This window comes from Gallinula chloropus, assembly GCF_964237585.1.
Source record: "Gallinula chloropus genome assembly, chromosome: 29".
Taxonomy (NCBI): Eukaryota; Metazoa; Chordata; class Aves; order Gruiformes; family Rallidae; genus Gallinula; species Gallinula chloropus.
This window is the reverse complement of record NC_140114.1, coordinates 3,485,492-3,506,180: the sequence shown is the minus strand read 5'-3', so window position 1 is coordinate 3,506,180 and position 20,689 is coordinate 3,485,492. Positions and strand designations below refer to the sequence as shown.

The window sequence follows — 20,689 nt, the reverse complement described above, 5'->3', positions numbered from 1 at the left end:
GCTGTGGAAACACCCACCACCGCGCTGCTGCCCAACGCTGTCCATGCCAAATAGTTTAACTGATGGGATGCAAATAACAAGACACAATTGTAGGCTGCCCAGCAGTGTGGTTATTTAAATAGAAATCTCTCTTTCTTCCTCTCCCCACCCCTAGATTTCACTGTGAAGGAGACACTTTTCATCCCCTGTTGTCTATTCTGGTCCTCGATGCAGATTTTTGGGAAAACTCATTTCTGTGAAGCCAGACTGAGCTGTAAATCCTCAGTGGGCAGAACTGCCTTTGCATCCCCAGAGGCATGTCCTGGAGAAGGGCAACCAGGCTGGGGAAGGGGCTGGAGGGCAAATCCTCTGAGGAGCAGCTGAGGGAGCTGGGGGTGTTCAGCCTGGAGAAGAGGAGGCTGAGGGGAGACCTTCTCCCCACCTACAACTACCTGAAGGGAGGGTGCAGAGAGGTGGGTGATGGTCTCTTCAGCCAGGGGACAGGAGATGGGACAAGGGGCAATGGGCTCAAGCTGCCCCAGGGCAGGGTCAGATTGGATATTAGAAACAAATTATTTCCTGCAAGAGTTGTCAGGGCTGGAACAGGCTGCCCAGGGAGGGGGTTGAGTCCCCTTCCCTGGGTGTGCTCAAAAAAAGGGTAGATGAGGTGCTCAGGGATCTGGTTTAGCTCAGGATGGGAATGGTTGGACTTGATGATCTTCAAAGGTCTCTTCCAACCTGGTGATTCTGTGATTATTGGCATTTGCAAATAAAGGTGTTTTGATAAATGTTTGGGGAGGTGGGAGGTTTTTGTTGGATTGTTGTTGTTGGGGTTGGGTTTGGTTTGGTTTGGTTTTTCCCCCTCCAAACTTCAAAAACCTCAGCAAGGGAAGTGTGACATCTCCCCTGTGAATTAGTTGAAATCCCTTTCTTGAGTAAAGTATTAAATATATCACAGTTAGTGCCATGATACCACACGTAGATAGGAGGATAACTTGAAGTTATGAAGAGTATGAGTAGCAAGTGTGGAACATAAGAATGGTATTTAACCAACAAAACTAGGAAATTCCAGATTAAAGCATTTTAACTTGCTCTTGGGGTTTGAGAGTTGCATGCCATTTAGGGAGTTTTGCCCATCTTTAGGAATAATCCTGAAAAGAGACTTCTTTTTTTCCTAAGCCCCCAGGAAAAAAAGCAGGATTGTTCATCTTCCATATAATACTTAAATTTCCTTTCCTACTCCTGATATGGCAGTGCCTCCCTCAACCAGCTGCTGCTTCATGTGCCAAAGTTTCAGCTCAGGATGAATTTATTTCTTTTCCAGCACTTTCTCCTCCATGACACTAAAATTATTATTATTATTATTATTATAAGCCTTTAACTGCAAAAAATAAAAATCTTGAAGAGCTCTTTATTTTTTTTTTGCCCAGTCCCAACTCCTGTTGCTCTCTGTTCCTGCCTGGAGGAATGCAGAAAATCAGGATTTTGGATGCACAGCAAGAGCACACACCTTTCCCAATCTTAAAACCTGCAAAAACTTCAGATTTACAGAATGTGCCTTTGGACAGGCTGGTTTTGCTCCCTTCTGAGAAGGAGATCCAGGCTGGGCCATTTCTTTGTCTTCTGCAAGAAGAGGAATTGTTGGGGGGGGTGGTTTTGCACTGCAGTTGGGTTTTAATTTATTTCCCTTATGTGTAGCCTGCTCAGAGGGAGAGATGTTGAGCTCCCTGCAAATATAGAAGAGAAACTTTTTCTACTTTCTCAACTGCTGCTGAATTTATCCTCCTAGCTCCTTGCCCACAGTTTTGGGGAAGAACAGCTCCTCCACCACCTTTGAAATCAGAATGAGTTAGTTGAGGTTTTTTCCCATTCATTTGCTGAGCCCTTGGTCTGCCCAGCATTGTCAGCATCCTTGTGCAATCCTGTTTGTGTATCTGGGGAGAAAACTCATTTATTATTATTTTTTCCCCCCTCCCAGTTATCAATTAGTTAAACAACTGGTCCAAAACCACAGTTAATCTGTGGGGAAGGTGGTGTTATTTTTCCTCCCCTCAGCACCCGTGCTCGGAGAGTTCCTGGTATTGCTTAGAGACTGCCTGGCCAAGCTAATTATTTTATACTTTGTAATGTGAGCTGCATGTGTTGTTGGTCTTGTTCCTAGATTGATGCTGAGGTGCTGATCTGGGAGCTGCAGACCCCAGCTGCTGGGAAGGATCCATGAGCGCACAACCTCGGCTATGGACATCGTCCTGTCGGATTTTGTTCGCTCAACAGGGGCAGAGCCTGGACTGGCCAGAGATCTGCTTGAAGGTAAATAAAACTGGGAGAGGAAAGAAAGAAAAGGAGAGACTGGATGTGGCTGATGGGGGAGCTAGTAGGTAAAAAGGGGGGTACAAGAGAGGTAGGGAGCTGTTGACCGGGCCTCTGGGGCTTGTTGTTGGCAAGTATGGTGCTGGAAATATTAAAATCGTGCCCTAGGTGACATTGTTGTTGAAATTCTGCCTTGGTTTCTTGTTACACATCCATCTGGTAATGAATTTCAAGTGTTCAGAAGGAGGACACACCGGCCAGGAGCGTGGTTTCCCTTCGTTCTCTTCCTCTCTGTTTGCCACAAGCAGCAAAACTTGAGGATTTATGTCCTTTGTGGAAACAATATCTTCAAAAGGGTTGGAAGAACTGCCTTTACCCTGTGGTTTGAAATATATAGGCAATCATACACCAATAAAAGCATGGTTTTGCCTGTATCTCATACCAGTGGTTTGAGTATACTGACATAAAGTACTGTTTTGTCAGTGCTGGGGAGCTCTCCTGGCAGAGCATCCCCACTGAACCCCATTTACACCTGACAGAGGAGGCTCCTACTGAACAGCATCAGTTGGTTTGAGGTGATGGAGATGCTGAGGGTGCTCAGCAGTTGAATGCAAGTGTCATCTGTGTTCAGTCAGTTTGCTTTTAAACAGGCAAAGCAGTGCTGGGGAGCCCAGCACACTGTGCTGGCAACTTCCCAGCACTCAGCCTGTTACTGCTTTTGAAGTGTGTACATTTGCCCTAAAATACAGCCTGATACCTGCTTTCTCAAAAGCTCTGTCAGGTTTTATTGAAGGAGGCAGGTTTTTCTTTTCACCTTGTGCTTGTAATGGGGTAGGGGAGGATTTGGGGGCTGTAAACTTGCTCATTAGCATTGCCTTTGGGTTAACATTGATGAAGGGATGGTGAGTAAATACTGGTGTGTTCTGTAGTGCTGGAGGACAGAAAGATCGTGGGAGAAGCAGGGCTGTTTGTACATAATTAACTGATCTGTAATTGCAACACAAGACTATTTATTTCTTTCTATTGTCCTTTTTTTTCCTTTATTTTTAATAATAATACAGGTCAGTTTTGTTGTTACTTGAACCTGGGACTAAGTCAATTCTCTTTCAGCATCTAGAGTGGCTGCCAGGGCTCTGGATGCTGTATCAGTAACGAATTCAAAGCTCTGAAGTTGTTGCTATAATCCATGTTTTTAGGCAGCTTTGTCCACCTACAGGGCTCACAGAATTGATGCATAGGTTGCTTGGGGTTGTCTTCCTCTTCAAAACTCCACTTGGCTTGGGCTGAGCTCAGGGCCTCAGCCTTTCACTGTCCTACAGTCAAGCATCACCTCAGCGGAAGCCTGGCGAGTTGTGGCTTCTGTGGTGTGTTTATGTTCTGCTCCCTGGGTTCTTGTAGGATTTCTAATATTGTCTTGCAGAAGAAATATTTAGACTTGCAGCAGAAAAGGTTCAAGCAGAAATTCCTTCAGGTTTCCTGTCTCCCTCTCAGCACATGGGTTGATTTATTTTGACAACAACAGTTTTAGCTCATTTTTGCGACGTGCCGCTGAGTCGCTGCTGGTTTTCCTGCAGCCTTGGTGGAGCTGACAACCCCAGGGAGGGAAGACACAAAGATTTTTCTTTTGTTTTTTGGCTGGTATTAATGAAAGCAGTAAGATAAAATAGATGCATCAAGTGAATTTATTTGGTTGGAGGGCAGTATGAGTGATTTTTAAGTCAAGTTTTCCATCTGTGGTTTGAGTTTCATGTGTGTGTCAAGCAAAGTCACTGGTATTCTCCAGATGGTGATTGGAAACCTGCAAAGGAGCAGGGCATCTTAACAAACAGTGATGCAAAAGCAGATTTCATTTTAATCTGATGGGGCATTCTCATTCCTTGGTGCCAATTCATGATTTCATTAATAGAAAGAAAAAAAAACAACCCACCCCTCAAACAAAAAATATCCCCTTGACTCAAAAGGTGAGGCTTAAAATAACTCTCCTTTGGGAGTCATTTGTTAAATGCTGCAAATGGCATCTCTTGAAAGAATTGAAATACTGGAGAAGTGTATTTCCTTTAGGGAATTAGATGTAATCACTTCTTTTGCTGTCCACGAGCCATCATATAAACACATTGACGGTTTAGATCTTTCCTGTAGTGAAGTCACTATATATAAATTTGGCTTGCATCCTACAGTGTCTGCTAACTTGCTAATTTAAGAGCCTAACAGTGTTCATAAAAAGAAAAGCAAAAAAAAAACCCAACAATTTTCCCAAATGCAAGCTATACAGAGTAGACCTTTAAAATTACTTTTTCAATGTATTCTTGCCTTTGTAAGCCAGTGGCTCCAGAAAGGTCATTTTATTGTATGTTGGAAGACTTCAGCCTATTCATATATATTATATTCTGGCCTCTTGCTGGGTAGTGTTAAAAGGAAATGAAACTACTTTAAGGATTCACTCACCTCCACGAAGTTCAGGTTGTTCTGATGAATAATTTATCTGTCCAAGCCATGTGAGAAGTCCTCTGGATACAGCCTAGCCTGGCTGGCACCTTGCTTAGGTCTGTATTTTGGGTGTCAAGTCCAAAAGAATTGACTCTTAAACCATGTGCAGAGGTTTTAAAAACTCCCATTGCAAATCACTACAAGTTCTACGCTCAAGTGTTGATCCTGCCGTGCTGTGGGAGTAAAGGCAGCTGGATGCTCAGTTGTCAGCAGAGAAGCAGCACCTGCAGAGCGCTGGGTTATCTTTACAGCAGTTGGAGAGTTATAAAATAAAACAAATAAACCTGTAAGCAATTGGCCATTAAGTTTATATAGGTGCTGGGAGACACAGGGTGGCCTGACCTTCCGTTTCCCTTTCGTAAGGGCAAAACTCTGTTTATTTTACTCCAGTCTCACGCTCGTGCTCAGTGTCTGCTGCTATGGTGACCTAACAGTGAAATACATGAAATAGAGTTGGACTTGATGATCCTAAAGGTCTTTTCAGACCAAAATGAGTTTACAAAATCCAGTGCCCAGCTGAGTGAGTGGTGCTGCACCCTGCTTCCCCCATTGTTGCTGCTTCATGATAAACTACCCGACTACGGATGTTTTAAGAATCGACTTGATTACTCTCTCATGTGATGGTGACCACTGTTGATACCTTCCCATCCAGGCAAGAACTGGGATCTGAGCGCAGCCCTGAGTGACTTTGAACAGCTAAGGCAAGTGCACGCTGGCAACCTACCCCATTCCTTCAACGAAGGGCGCAGCTACAAACCCCCTGAAAAAGAAGCAGCCCGCCCTGCGCGACCACCGCTTCAGCGGCAGGATGATATTGTGCAAGGTGAGTGTCACAAAAAACCGATACAGATCAATTCAGAGGGCTGAAGTATTTATACACTAAAGCAATTTGTCTGCTGCCAATCCCAAATTCCTCCCTTCTCCAAGGTTTGCCGTTCCTGCATCCTTCAGGTGGGTTGGTTTGGGTTTTTATTTCTTCCCTTTCTCCCCAGAGAAACGCCTGTCTCGAGGCATCTCCCACGCCAGCTCCACCATTGTCTCCCTGGCCCGCTCCCACGTCTCCAGCAACGGCAGCAGCGAGCATCTGTTGGAGATGCCCATTTGCACTTTCCAGCTGCCAGACCTCACCGTGTACGCTGAAGACTTCCGCAGCTTCATCGAGCGCGACCTCATTGAGCAGTCCATGCTGGTGGCGCTGGAGCAGGCTGGTGAGTGCTGCTGCTCTTTTATTTCTTTGCCCTTTTTTTTTAATGATGATTTGAGAGCTGGGCAGGGAGAGACCAGATGAGGGTCAATAAAAGCAAGTGGAGAGTCTGGCACCTGGGAAGGAACAACCGTTGGTTTCAGGACAGGCTGGGGGTGACCTGCTGGAGAAGAGCTCTGTGGAGAAGGACCTGGGGGTGCTGGTGGGTGACAGGGTGCCCATGAGCCAGCAGTGTGCCCTGGGGGCTGAGAGAGACAATGGAATCCTGGGGGCATCAGGAGGAGTGTGGGCAGCAGGTCACAGGAGGGGATCCTCCCCCTCTGCTCTGCCCTGCTCAGGCCCCACCTGGAGTGTTGTGTCCAGTTCTGGGCTCCCTGGGATAAAAAGGACAGGGATCTCCTGGAGAGAGTCCAGAGAAGGGCAACGAAGATGATTAAGGGCCTGGAGCATCTCCCCTATGAGGAGAGGCTGAGTGAGCTGGGGCTGTTCAGTCTTGAGAAGGGAAGACTAAGGGGGGATCTAATTAATGTCTTAAAGTTTATAATTATCTTCAGCATGGAATGCGGGGGGAATTAGCCAGCCCCTTTTCAGTGTCTGTGGGGACAGGCCAAGGGGCAATGGCTGCAAGTTGGAGCACAGGGAGTTCTGCACCAACATGGGGAAGAACTTTTCCCCAGTGAGGGTAAGGGAACCCTGGGACAGGCTGCCCAGGGGGTGTGGAGTCTCCTTCTCTGGAGAGATTCCAGCCCTGTCTGGACATCTGTCTGTGCAATATGAGCTGGGGAGCTGCTCTGGCAGGGGGGTTGGACACGATCATCTCTCGAGGTCCCTCCCAACCCCTGGGATTCTGTGATTCTGTGATTTATTCCATCACTTTTTATAGTGAGAGTTGAGTAAGAGTCTTCTGCACTTTGCCTGCAGAAGCTGAATGTAAATAAATTGTGGGTGTCATCAGTGCTCATGCAGCTGAATGGGGGGAAAAAAGGTGCATTCTCTTCCCTCCCTGAGCTTCCCCACACCATCCCATCAGCTTTACCCAGAGAAGGGGGGAAAAAGAAATTCATGTATAACACACACTAGCAGTTCATCCCCACAGACAAAGCTTATGAGCAATTACAAGTATTTTTGATTGATGATGCATTTTATACACCATCTCAACACAGGGAAAAATCATCTGCTGGCTTTCTGTTTGCCTGGAGAGGAACTACCTTCTGAGCACAAGTGGGTTTGTTGCCTGAGGTGCTGTTTTCCTCCTGAATAGTTCAGAGGTGATCTGTAAATAAGATTTAGCTGGCAAATGAATGGGACCTCCCTGTCAGAGAAAACCTACTACTTGTTACCAGGACAGACAACATGGGCTGGGGGCGGGGTGGGGGTGAAATCTCAGGAGCCTCTACACCTCTTCTTGGTTTCTGTTCCTGATGCACGTACCTATGAAGCTCTTCCTTCAGAGACAAGGTATATTGGTAACACCAAGTGTTAGCCCTCTCCTGCTTGAGTGTTCCCATGGTAAATATTCTCACAGTTTGGAAATGAACACTTGATCCAAGCGATCTCGTTACAGCGGCGTTGCTGTTCATCACCAGCAAAGCTGTCGTGTGGAATGCAAATAAACCCTCCTGATGTACAGCTGAGTGGGGCCAGGGGAGCATATTGGGTTGCTCTGTTTGGCACAAGCTCTGGGTGAGGGAACAAGGGGTGTCTCTGCATTTCTGTCCCTGCGCTGGGTATGTTTCCTGGTGTGCTGAGCTGATGTTTAGCCAAGGGATTGATTTTTAGAAAGGCTGAAGCACATCTGCATTACATGTGTGGGTTTCTTATAAATGGGTGTTTATTAAAGGCCTGTGCTGCTTATATAAAATATTGCAAGCTTATTCTTAAGTAGGGTTTTGAGTCCAGCGCTGTGATGTCCCGTTATTAATTTAGTATGTGCTGTCCTTAAGGGATTAAACAAATATTTTATAGACTAATAAACACTCAGATACACTTCTCCTATCCAGAGAACCCTTTACACTGCTGTGGTGGAGTAAGCATGCTTTAAAGTGGCTGTAAATTGTAATGACATCCTTTTGAGCTTTTAGCATGCTCAGAGCTGTATGAAAAGGCCTTGGTGGAGCTGAAAAGTTGGCCCTTGCTGCAGCCTTCGTGTTCTTTTTTACAAACCTAAGTGAATTAAGCCTTGTGCTGTATTTCAGAGATGCAGAGTACTTTTTCTCATTGAACAAATGGAGGAGTAGTTGATGGTGTTCTGCACAAGGCTATTTAAAAAGGAGAAGCTGAAAGCAAGGCCTGGGTTTGGTGACTTTGCCTTGACTCCAAGGTCAGGCTTCTTCCCTGGTCAGGGACATGGCATCAAGTCTGCTTTTGAAAGGCCCCAGCGTATTGGCAAGAAATCTGCTCTGCTCTTTGGACTGAGATTTGATGAACATCTGTAGATGGGCTGTTACAACCTGCCCAGGGAAGAGATCAGTGCTCTCACTTTGCTGTGGGACTGGCAGGGAAGGAATGGCAAATGGACTCCTCATTCTTGGGGCATAAACATCCCACATCCCAGAGCGGGCAGCCAGAGGAATGGGTGCTCAGGTCAGACCCCTCACAGCAGCCTGAGGAGAAGGAGGCTGGATCAGCTGTTCAGAAATAAGGATGGCCTTGCAATTGCTATGCTGCATTTCCTGGTAGCCTTAGGGGAGCCATGAGGGTTTTGGTTGAGTCAGGCCTTGTCTTGAGGCTGGGAAGAGTGCTGTCTTTGTGCCTTCCTATTGCTGTGACCTATTTCGATGGTTCCCCTTAGAAGAAACAATGATCTTTTGCAAAACATACGCCTTTGCACCCAGGTTCCTGATCTCTGCTGGGACAAACATGTTCTGGACCAAAACCAGCCGTGGGGTGAAGCTGGACCCTGTAAGAACCATGTTGCTGGGTGCAGAGGAAGACTCTTGATGCTGGTGGGCTTCAGACACACAGAAGAGCTGTCACTGACCATCTCTTGAGCCATGACTGCAGGAAGATCCCTCCTGCACTTGAATCTAGTTATCTCATAGAGTTTTTGGGGCTTGCACATCAAGGGGAGAAGAGTGTTGTTTGAAATACTTCCAGGGGCCTCCTGGCCTTTTCTGCCACCTTGATCTGAGCGAAACATTCAGGGAAGGGTTTGGGAAAGGTTTTGAGATGAGGTCTGGAATTCCTCTGCCTCACCAGGGCTTTGTCCACCACAGCACCACGATGCTCTGCAAATAGAAATGCCTCCCTGAGGTGTGTCTCCTCCGAATCCCACCCAACAAGAGGTTGCACAACCTCTTGAAGTGCTGACTGGGGGATACAAACGCCACTGACTGCCTCCTCCCCCCCCACTCCCCATCCTGGCCATCGAAAAGAGCAGCACCTTCTCCAGGAGTGATGTGAAATGGATAAATAAATAACACTCAGCAGCAGCTCAGGGGCTGCCTAGGGTAGCATTAGGTTTTGGTTAGCTTTTGTGAGACGCTGTTGTGTTGCTCAGTTCACTCCTCTGGCCCTGTGCCACTTGGCACAGGCTTGACACGTCGTCGTGCCAGGAGCTGTACTGAGTGAGAATAGCCAGCTTTTCCAAGCAGAGCTATTGTCCTCAGGCTGTGTACCAAACACTTTTCAGCTCATGGGGGTTCCTTTCCCTACGGCAGAGAAAAGAAATTACCCCCTTGGCATTGCAGTGAGCTGTCCCTTGTGATGTTTTCCTGTGTTTATCGGTGTTTAAAAACAAGTTTTCTGTATTTAGCTCTTCTGCAGCTGCCCTTGCCGAGGCTGTGCAAACAATTTCAAGAAATCCTGTGTTTAAAAGCCCGTGTCCCTGGCAAGGACTGTGCTCAGGAGCAGGGAGAGGTTTGTTAGAAATGCAGAGAAAGGGCTAGCTTTGGGGTGGGGCTTTTTTTGTCTTGGGTTTTTTCCAGGGTTTGATTTTTTTTTTTTGGTGTTTTGTTTGGGTTTTGTTTTGTTTTGTTTTGTTTTGTTTTTTTTGCAAAAGCAATTTAAAAGCAACTTGTCTGAAGCCTGAACAGCATCTGTCACCCAAAAAACTTCGTTGCACGGGATCCACTGCAGAAAAGCTACTGGAAAAAGTCGTAGCCAAGGGAGGCAGTGCCTGGTTTTGGGGCACAGCACAGACGTGGGCTGGCTTGCAAGTTCAAAGTCCTAATTCAACCTGACTTAATTTCCTTTACAAATGTTTAACCTCCAGTTGCTCTGTACTTGACTGCAACACCTATGTTTTTTTTCCTAGCTTCTATTTTTAGCTGCTCCTGACTTGAATTACTACAAGTGCCTTATATTACCAAAAAGCTGCTATTTTTAAATGGTGTAAAGGGCTCTCAATTTGCATTTGCATTGGTAAAGCTTCTGGGATCAGCAAAACTCCTTCCTATTGTACCCAAAACCTTGACATGGTTTAAATAAGAGTGATTTGGTTACAAGAAGAACTGAACAGAGATTATTAACTGAAAAAAGTTGTTGGGCACTACTTGTGACAGGCAGTTAAGGAGGGTTTTTTTCAGCCAAATGGATTTATGAAATAAGTAGTGGAAGGGGGGAACCAGACAAGGAGAAGAACGCTGGTCTGGGTTAGTTGTGGCTGGGCTGGCAACTTCTATCTCCCTTCTTTGTTGCTGTAGTACCTTTTGACTCCTTCCTTCTTCCAGCTATGGGACAGGTAGAGAACTGCTCAGCTCTTCAGGTTTTCCCTGCAAATGAAGCAGGTGTCTATCCTCATCAGGGTGTTTAGGGGGGGGGATGAACACACCAGTCCCATGTTGTGTAACAGGCCCCGTTTTTAAGCTCTCAAATATTCTCACAGGTCGTCTGAACTGGTGGGCGAACGTGGATCCCAGTTGCCAAAGGCTGCTTCCACTGGCCACCACTGGTGACGGGAACTGCCTGCTCCACGCCGCCTCCCTGGGTAAGAGCTTGTTCACAGCAAGAGAAGCAACAAACCAGTTCCCTTCAGGCCCAGGAGCACACGTTGTACCAGTGCTGTGTCCCTTACCTGGCTCAGCCTGGGGGACACTGGCTGCACTGGGAGCAGAGCCCAGGACCATCTTTTTGGGAGTGGGACCAAGCATTTTCCAGCAGTTCCCACAGAAAACTGAGATGCTGCCACTCATCCCAGCTGCCCTGGCAGTAGGTGTGCAAGCAGTGCAGGAGAGGAATGGGTTGAAGGAAATGGGATGCCAGTAGCCTGTGTGCTTCTGAAATACCTTTCCTCTTCCATTTAGCAAATTTCCCTCTATTTCTGAAGAAAACATGAAACATGGAGCCCCTCCCTCCCCTCCTCTTGCATATTGAAGTTTCAGGAGACCAGGTTTGTCTCCAGTGATTTCATCAAGTTTGAGCACAGTGGGGTTGTATTCCCTCCATATTTTTATTTCAAACGTGGCAAAAGCACAGTGTCCTGTAACTGGGTCTCGTTTTCCCATCAGCTGTTGATATAGAGGGACATGTGATTTAAGAATAAATATTTAGCTGCCTCTGTGAGACCCTCTAGAGTTGAAAGTGGACATGGCAGCTTCTCTATTCAGCGGCACCACAACTGGCTGCAGATTGAAAGCACAGCCTTCCAACCTAGAGTTTTATTCTTTCCAGTGGAAAAACTTGCATTTCTCTGCTTCATCTTCCCCAATTTACCCCCTTCCTCCAGTTTGTGGCAGGGGGTAGGACCTCAGCAGAGCAACACCAGCTCCAGGCTAATCCTCTGCTGTTGTTTTCCACCCACTCTCCCCGTGCAGGTATGTGGGGTTTCCACGACCGGGATCTCATGCTCCGCAAATCCCTGTACACCCTGATGGATAAAGGCACGGAGAGGGAAGCCTTGAAACGGAGGTGGCGTTGGCAGCAAACCCAGCAAAACAAGGAGGTAGGAGCCAGAGTGAACACCACCCTCTTTGTGGAGGGGAAGGTCTTGATAAAAATATCCCCTGGGAGGTGCTTCCTATTGTGATTAAAATCTGTCTCAAATTCTGGGCGGCTTACGGTACCGTGATGAGATGTATCCTTCAGTCTAAATAATGGCAGAATTCTCTTCATTGCAAGGTAGGAAAATTTGTTATTAGAAGCATTTTATACCCAATATTGGTGGGAAAACAAATGCCACCACTGGGGATTTGAAAGATCCATCAGGATGCCATGGCCATGCTGGGTTTTTAAATGAAAAGCAAGGCTGTGGTGTAGGTCTCTCCAGCGATAAAGATCAGTGAGACGCGCCTCGGTCAAAGCATGAAGCAAAATCTTCCACCAAAAAAGGAAATTCATGAACTAGCCACATTAAAGGGCTTTTCTAAGCTGTGACACGGGTTCCCCCAGAGAGCAGGAGATTGTTTTATCAAGGTAGAAAGTTGCAAAGTGGGGAGAGGTGGTCCAGATGGGGCCTTTTTTTGGGAACAGGGTAAACTTGGGGTTGGTTTTGTGCTCTTTTTTTTTCCCCCCACCTAACACTGAAGGATGTTGTTTACTCTCCAGCTTCCTTTTTATTTTTGGAAGGGCACAAAGATTTGCATCTCAACAGTTTGAAAAAAATACATGTTCCCTTATTTGAAGCAGAGTAGTTAATAATCTGAGGTTTTGTGGTATTAAAAGGATGCTTTTGTGCATGTAGCTAAATTGTGTGCTCCAGAATTAGCCCTCAGCAAAGTAGTGGGACTTATAGGCAAAAAAAGGACATGAAAATCCTCAGGGTATTGGACACGGTGGTGTCATGACCTGGTTGTAGCCCTCAGCCCAAGCCAAAGGATTTTGGCAACAGATGTGGGATGAAAGTGATGCAATGATTTGGGAATTGCAGGTACCGCTTGAGCAGTGGGCTGGAAGTCGAGGATTACGAGCTCCTCCTTTCCAAATAAGCTCTGAAAGAAGCAGCCCAGGGTGATGGATGCTGCTCTGAATTTCACAACCCAGCTCCAAGTGCAGTGTTCTCCTCCCATGCTTTGCTCCACGAGCTTCAGCTCAGCGATGAAAGAATTTGCATTGACACCATAACCAGGAGCAGAGACACTTAATTAATATCTTACTGAAGGAGGGGAGAGCCAAACATGCCATGGCTCACTTCTGGTGCATGCCTTGATGGTGGTGTTGGCAGCTTCGAGGACTTGGAGTGTTGTGTTTGGATGCTGGAGCCAGGGAGAAGAGGAGGAGAGTAAGGCTGCGATTGCAGAGCGGACATTAAGCAATCATCCTGTAAGGAAATGCAAGTAAAATGCAGGTTTACCATGTGATGAAATAGCAAACCAACCCTTGAATTGAGTGTTTGCAGATGCTGTGGTGTCTTGTGTTGGTTTTTTGAAGGAAAATGAGTATTATAGCTCGTTCCAGTTATCCACCTCACTGTCTCTCATCAGTAGCTTATATCATCTTTAATACAGGTCAGGTTAGTGTAATATTAAAGGTTTCCTCTTATTCTGTAGGAAGAAATGTTTCTACCCTGCAGAAAAGGTAAACAATTTTTTTCAGGCAGGTTATTTCCCTAGCTGGCTTGAAAACACAGATTTGGAAGTGTGTGGGGTTGGGGTTTTGCATAATATATTGATTATTTTTGCATGACTCCATAGAGAAAAGCTGTGACTGCATGTATAAAACTCCGCTGCAGAGATTGGGAAATCCTGACTTTGATTTTCTATTTATTATTTTGCTATTTTTCCAGTCTGGTCTTGTTTATACTGAAGAGGAGTGGCAGAAGGAATGGAACGAGCTGATCAAGCTGGCGTCCAGCGAACCTCGGGTGCACTACGGCACCAACGGGGGCGGCTGTGGAGGGTACGTGGAGGAGGGGGAGGAACCTGAATTAAAAAACCAAGAAGGCAAATTAACCTTTTCTCCTATTCATCGTGGTGATGGCTTGGGAATGAGCATTATAAACAAGAGCTGTGAATTTCTGCAGGGCTTGCTTTGTAGTTCAGGGGTGCTTTATCGCCGCAGCCATCCCAAACAAATGCTCCTTTCCAGGCTTTTTAGATAAGGGATTCACAGGAGTGCCAAGCAGCAGCATGATATTTCCTGGGTACAAAAACCTGTCTTAGAATAGGACATTTTTTTAGGATCTACCTCTAAAACCTCAAATTAGAGCCGAGACCAAACTTTGCAGGCAGCGACATAGGGGCATTAAGACCTCATCCTGTTTTTAAAAGCACTGATTAAATACTCCATGAGTGGAAAACTTACTTTCTCATTTGCCAAAGTGTTGAAAGCTCAGAAGAGCCTGTGTACGAAAGCCTGGAGGAGTTTCATGTCTTTGTCCTTGCCCATGTGTTGAAGAGACCCATAGTGGTGGTGGCAGACACAATGCTGCGAGACTCAGGGGGAGAAGGTAAGAATTACACTCTTGTTTGGGGTTTTTTTGAAGTCTTTATGAATTAGCTGGGCTTAAGCTGCATGTTTCCTCTCTGCCACACATTGTCACAGGGTCTTTGTGCTTGATAAGACTGGATCTTGAGCTGGAAAGCAGAGCACGAGGTGTGTTGAAGTGCTGCAGGGTGCTGTGGGTGATGCCCACGCAGGGTACAAGACACAGTTCAGCATCACAGTCTGGGCATTCACTATTTCAGAGAGCACACACATGATGTTTTAGGGGTTTTTTTCTGTCTCTTTGCCCTGACATGTGTGTGTAGTGATGGGAAATTCCGTTCCCTGCATGTTGTATTTTCCACTAGCAGACTCAATTTCCTGTCAGAAAAGATTAATCAATTACCATCATTCTGCGTGCAAATTTTAGGTTGGCTTGTGAAGGAGTGAAAAAGAGGGGGTTTTAATAGAAAATACAGGTTCATTTTGCAACTGTGTACCTCCTGATGTAGAATAAATGCCTATTTTGGGTTGCAGGGTGGGGTTTTTCTTTAGCGTCCCTCAAGCTGACAGGTAATTACAGGTGAAACCTTGAGTCAAGCAAGCAGCTTGTTCTGGAGCAGTGTTGGTACACATAACTCTTTAACCTGTTGTAAAAGCTAACCACCACAATTTTATATTTTCTTTTTTCCCTTCAGCTTTTGCCCCAATTCCCTTTGGAGGGATTTATCTTCCCCTGGAAGTCCCAGCCAACAAATGCCATCGTTCTCCGTTGGTACTGGCTTACGACCAAGCCCACTTTTCTGCCCTGGTATCCATGGAGCAGAAAGAACCCACAAAAGATCAAGGTAAGTGATAAATAAGCTTTATACCCATATAACATCTAGAGCAGCACTGTGGAGAAGGACTCCCTGAGGGGACACGAGCTGGCAATGTGAGCCCAGAAAACCAACCAACTCTTGGGCTGCATTGCTGGTGGGTCAAGGAAGGGGAGCTCTGCTAATGACTATCAGAATTAACAATGGTCTCGTTGGCTGCTTGGAGTTGGGCTGTTACTGGTCAAGGTTTGTGGGTTTTGGGTGTGCAAGGTGGTGTTTCTGTTCCTCATGCAGCTGTGATTCCACTGACGGACTCGGAACACAAGCTGCTCCCCGTGCACTTCGCTGTGGACCCTGGGAAGGAATGGCAGTGGGGAAAAGATGACAGTGACAACGTCAAGCTGGCCAGGTTGGTTCACAGCATCACTGATGGGTTCATTGCTCTGTCCCCAGCTGGGGATTTCTTGTGTCTGAGTGAAAATTGTCATCAGGATTCTGAAGCTGTTTGGTGGGGAAGGAACAGCTTTTTCTCCTATGTTTGATGCTCTGATTTCAGTATGTTTTGGGGTAAGGTTGTGATACCAGCTTCATTCCCACAAGATAAAGAGATGATTGCTCCAAATCCTAGAGCTTCAGATTAGGCATAGTTTGGAAACAAGAAGCAACAGAGGTTCAGCTGTCATAGAAAGATCTCAGCACGTGGGGCCAGGGACCTGGGAGGATGCCTTGGAGTCACAGCCCTTTCCCTCAGGCGAGCCATGTCGTGGTTTGGTAGGAGCCAGTTGCTGAGACCAACAGGATTAAGTTTAACAAGGCCAAGTGTAGAGTGCAGCACATGGGACAGAACAACCCCATGCAGCATTACAGGCTTGGGGGAGACTGGCTGGAGAGCGGTCAGGTGGAGAAGGACCTGGGGGTATTGGGTGTCTGCAGATTGAATTTGAGTCAGCAGTGTGCCCAGGTGGCCAGGAAAGCCAATGACATCCTGGCTTGTGTCAGAAATAGTGTGGCCAGTAGGTCTGGGGAGGGGATTGTGCCCCTGGACTGGGCATTGGTGAGGCTGCACCTCAAGTGCTGGGTTGTTATGGGCTCCTCACCATTGAGGTCCTGGAGCGAGTCCAGAGAAGGGCAACCAGGCTGGGGAAGAGGCTGGAGGGCAAATCCTCTGAGGAGCAGCTGAGGGAGCTGGGGGTGTTGAGCCTGGAGAAGAGGAGGCTGAGGGGAAACCTTCTCCCCACCTACAACTACCTGAAGGGAGGGTGCAGAGAGGTGGGTGATGGTCTCTTCAGCCAGGGGACAAGAGATGGGACGAGGGGAAATGGCCTCAAGCTGCCCCAGGACAGGGTTAGATTAGGTATTAGACAAAAATTATTTACTGAAAGAGTTGTCAGGGTTGGAACAGGCTGCCCAGGGAGGGGCTGAGTCCCTTCCCTGGGGGCCTTTAAAAAAGGGTAGATGAGGTGCTCAGGGATCTGGTTTAGCACAGGACAGAAACGGTTGGACTTGATGATTTTCAAGGTCTTTTCCAACCTGGTGATTCTGTGAGTTTCCTGTTCTTGAGCCAGAAATCAGCAGTGCTGGGTGCAGTGGTTGGTCAGAGAGCTGGAAGTGTGACCTGTCCCTCACCTGACTTCAGGTTAGCAAACCTAGAAACCAAAGTGTGCAAGTCCCATGGGGGAGGATGTACCAATGTGGTACCTCATTTTGAAGGGTTTGGAGCCAGCAGAGACTCTGTCCTTGTGTTTTCAGTGGAAAGAATTCTTTTATCTTTTTTTTTTTCTTTCTTTTTTCTTTTTTGACAAGTGGAAATTTTTGTGAAAACATCTTTACTCTTTTCTGAAGTTGTTTTTGTGGAAAGTAGAATCATTTTGAAACTAGCTTTATGTAGATCTGTGACATCTGCTTTTTTCTTGTTGTTGTTTTTCTCATCTGTGAGCCAAATTACTTGTCAAGTTCATTTTAATTCATAGCCAGCTTGATTTTTGGCATTCAGCAATCTTACTTATTCATTCTTTGGTTTAATGGAAAGGTTCAGCAGGCTACAGAAGTGTCACTTTCTGTATCCTGCTGTCTCAATGCAGTGTTAAAAAAGTGCTTTTTAACAGAAAGACAGCAGGCAAATAACTGCAAATATGGAGGAGAGCACCTTGGTTATTAAAGCACAACTTGCCTCTAACTTCTTTGTGTTAATCCTTGTTTTAAATTGCAGTGTGACGTTATCACTGGAAGCAAAGCTGCACTTGCTGCACAGCTACATGAATGTTAAATGGATCACATTGCCTTGTGACATGCAGGTAAAGAGACAAGGAGGATTTTCTTTACTCTTTAATTATTTAAAACTCCTTTCTGCAGGGCAGCTGATGTGAAGCCATCAGCTGGCTTGCTGTCCTTCATGTGAGGTTGTCTGTGCCTGCAGAAATTACAGCTGATACCTGCTCTGGGCAGATAAACAACCTGGGGTTTGTGTGTGTGCTTTTTTCCTACAGTTTTTTCTTGCCTTTTTGGGGGGGAATTGGTTTTTTTCTTCTTGTGAACTTCAAGCCCAGCCCTTGTACCTCCCTCAGGGCAGCCTCTTGTTCAGGATGCTGGCAGGGAGGATAACACTGCTGGCTCCACAACAGACACCAGACACCAGCAGCTGCCTTGAGAGGTGTAGTTCTACTGTAGCTTTCCTGGGACCATTTTTTGGCAGAGGAACTCCCTTCTACTTCCCAAATCTCTGTGGTGGTGCATTGCCAGATGGTGGCAACCCCTTGGCAATGTGAAGGGGTGGGTTTTTTCCCCCCCGTTTTTTTAAGGAGAGAAGTCTCCAGCCTTAAATATAAGCTGATTTGATCTGTCTGAATCTGTCAGTGTCATCTCTGTAGCATCAACTGGTGACTTTTTGGTTGCAACCTTTGGTTGTGGCCACCTTCTCTCAGATGATTTGCTTGGAAATACCTTAACCCCTCCTTGCCCCAGCCTTACTGTATACGCCGCAGAAACAAAAGGATGGAGGATGCTGTGACCTCATGGAAGCAGGTGCCTGCCATGCTTGTGGGTGCCCAGAGAGAGAATTTCTTGGCCCCCTCCTCACCAGTACCATCTCCTTCTTCTCTAGCTTTTCCCCTGAAAGCTCAGCACATTTAAAACATTTATAGAGTGCAGGGCAGCTGCTGGGGACATATCACAGACTGTGTTTGAACGTTGTCCCTTCCGTTTCCCAAGCAAGTGCTTGCTTCTGCTTCACCTTCAGCCTTAAAAACTCTTAATTGAGGAACATTCTGGACTTTGATATCTGTTTTCTCTCTGCCTTAGGCGCCTTTAGCTCAGCCAGAATCTCCTACAGCCTCTGCAGGCGACGACGCTCGTTCAGCTGCGGAGTCAGGGGAGTCGGACAAGGAATCAGTCTGCAGCAGTTCAGCAAGCAACGGTGGCAGCAGGGGCTGCAAGGACAAAGAGAAACCAAAGAAAGAGCGAGAAAAGGACAAGGAAAAGGATAAAAAACGGGCAGACTCGGTTGCCAATAAGCTGGGCAGCTTTGGGAAGACTTTGGGAAGTAAGCTAAAAAAGAATATGGGCGGCTTGATGCACAGCAAAACCATCAAGGGAAGTGTGAGCAACGGGCAGGGAGACACCTTGGAGAAGAAGAAGAAGGGATCCTTGAAGTCAAGGAAAGGCAGCAAAGAGGAATCTTCCCAAGGAGACTTGTCAGCTCCTGTGGAGAAAACCTGCCCAGGTAAAGCAGCCCCTGAAAAGGCGTCAGACCCCTACAAATACAGCAACGACGTCAGGCTGAGCCTGAGCATCCTCCGGGCTGCCATGCAGGGAGAGCGCAAGTTCATCTTTGCTGGTCACCTTAAGACCAGTAACCGTCACCAGTATCAGGAGGAGATGATTCAGCGGTACCTTCTGGATGCTGAGGAGCGTTTTATGGCTGAGCAGAAACAAAAGGAGGCGGAGAAGAAGTCGCTGGGGAGCACTGCCCCTGCCAAGAAGGCAGAGCCAGAGGCAAGCACCCTCAAGGGCGAGGAAGCGATGCTCAACCCCGCTTACCCCCAGACTGCGTACACCATTCAGCCCCCAGAGCTGGCTGTGGGCACTAAAATAGCAGCTTTTCCTTCTGGTTATTTGGGAGTTTTCACCTTTCCCAGACCCTCCGTGGTCAATAGCGTGGAAGGGTCGCATCCCCCTGGCCATCCTGACAGCAGACGGCAGGTAGCCGGGGGTTCCTGCAGCAGCCTTCCTCCCTACGCCACCTTACCCAGACACTGTGCCCAACCACGGCCGAATCCCTACCAAACCAGCCCTTCCCACCTGGGGAGGTTCTCCCCTACGGACACGGAGCTTCATCCCACCTTCCCGTCGGATTGCGACGGCTCCGGCTGCCTCCCCCAGCACAGCAACGGCTACAGGGAACACCTGGAGCAGGACGGCTCGCAGAGGGGACCGCCGGCGGACAGAAGTAAAAGCAGAGTTCTTTATAACGTTCAGCAGACCAAATGCAAGCAGCCAAACTGCAGTTTTTATGGACATCCAGAAACTGGGAATTTCTGCTCCTGCTGTTACAAAGAGGAGCTGAAACGCAAAGAGCGGGAGGCTCTAGTGCACAGGTTCTGAGTGCCCTGCCCCGGCGCTGTTCTTGGGACCCATGAAAGATGGGGAATGCAATAATTATTGGGTTTTTTTGGGGGGGGGGGTTTAACAACCCCCCCACACACACACACACACGCACGCTCCTCTCCCTGTCTGTGGAAGGAGGGAGCAGGTATTTGGCTGGATGGGCTGAGAAATGGGATGTGGTGGAGGTGATGCTGGAGGGTGGCAGGAGGGGGGAGAGAGGGTTAGAAAAATCCCCACCACCACCACCACCTCCTCTTGGAGACCTTGCAAGAGGGAGGAAGATGCTTTTCGATGCTGGAGGGTGGCAGGAGGGGGGAGAGAGGGTTAGAAAAATCCCCACCACCACCACCACCTCCTCTTGGAGACCTTGCAAGAGGGAGGAAGATGCTTTTCAAGAGGCTTCTTCTGGCAAGGGGTGAGCAGGATTTAGCAGAAGGTGTGCTCAGGGTGTGGAGCGCAGGGTGGAAGGAGCAGGGGGGAATCCTTCAAAATGATCCTGTAAACCAGACCAAAGCTTTCAGAGAAGGCACAGGGGGGAGCAGCACCCTACTGGCTCCTTCCAGCTGGACTCTGACATCACTAACTGCCCAGAACGGAGCGAAACCCACCCCAGTGATTTCAGTTTGAACATCACAAACCTTTGAATTGTGTGAGAGAGAGATTTTTTTCTTTTTTAACAGTTCTTATTTTATATTTCTTCTTCTTGGTACCGAGCGAAACTTGATGGGAATTTGATGTTATTGGGGTTTGGTTGGGTTTTGGTTGGGGTTTTTTTTTGGTTTTTGGCCGAACTCATCAGAGCCTAATCCCATTGGATGTCTCCAAGCATCTCTCAGCAGTGGGCTCCGAGCTCAACTCTGCTTTTAAAGTGTTATTTTTTTTAATTTCTTTCTTGGGGTGGGAGGGAGACAGAGGGGGTGATCACAGTGCTTGAGTGTTTTTGAGGGTTGGGGTCTTTTTTTTTTTTCTTCCCTGCAGAAGTACTGTGCAA

At 47.2% G+C, this 20,689-nt stretch overlaps 2 protein-coding genes across 2 annotated transcripts in view; one reads left to right on the top strand and one right to left on the bottom strand.

The window, feature by feature from the left end:
* LOC311202308 (olfactory receptor 14A16-like) overlaps nt 1-20,689 on the bottom strand; it is a gene marked incomplete at both ends in the record, with an annotated part of 148,050 nt that overhangs the window by 59,500 nt on the left and 67,861 nt on the right. The window lies entirely within an intron of this gene.
* LOC311202306 (OTU domain-containing protein 7B-like) lies at nt 2,217-19,695 on the top strand (the record flags this gene model as incomplete). Its single annotated transcript, XM_084276874.1, has 11 exons — nt 2,217-2,289; nt 5,429-5,599; nt 5,769-5,984; nt 10,806-10,907; nt 11,734-11,861; nt 13,641-13,753; nt 14,176-14,303; nt 14,977-15,126; nt 15,391-15,505; nt 17,306-17,390; nt 18,394-19,695. The coding sequence occupies 11 exons, from the start codon at nt 2,217-2,219 to the stop codon at nt 19,693-19,695; spliced, it is 2,583 nt and encodes an 860-aa protein (XP_084133000.1).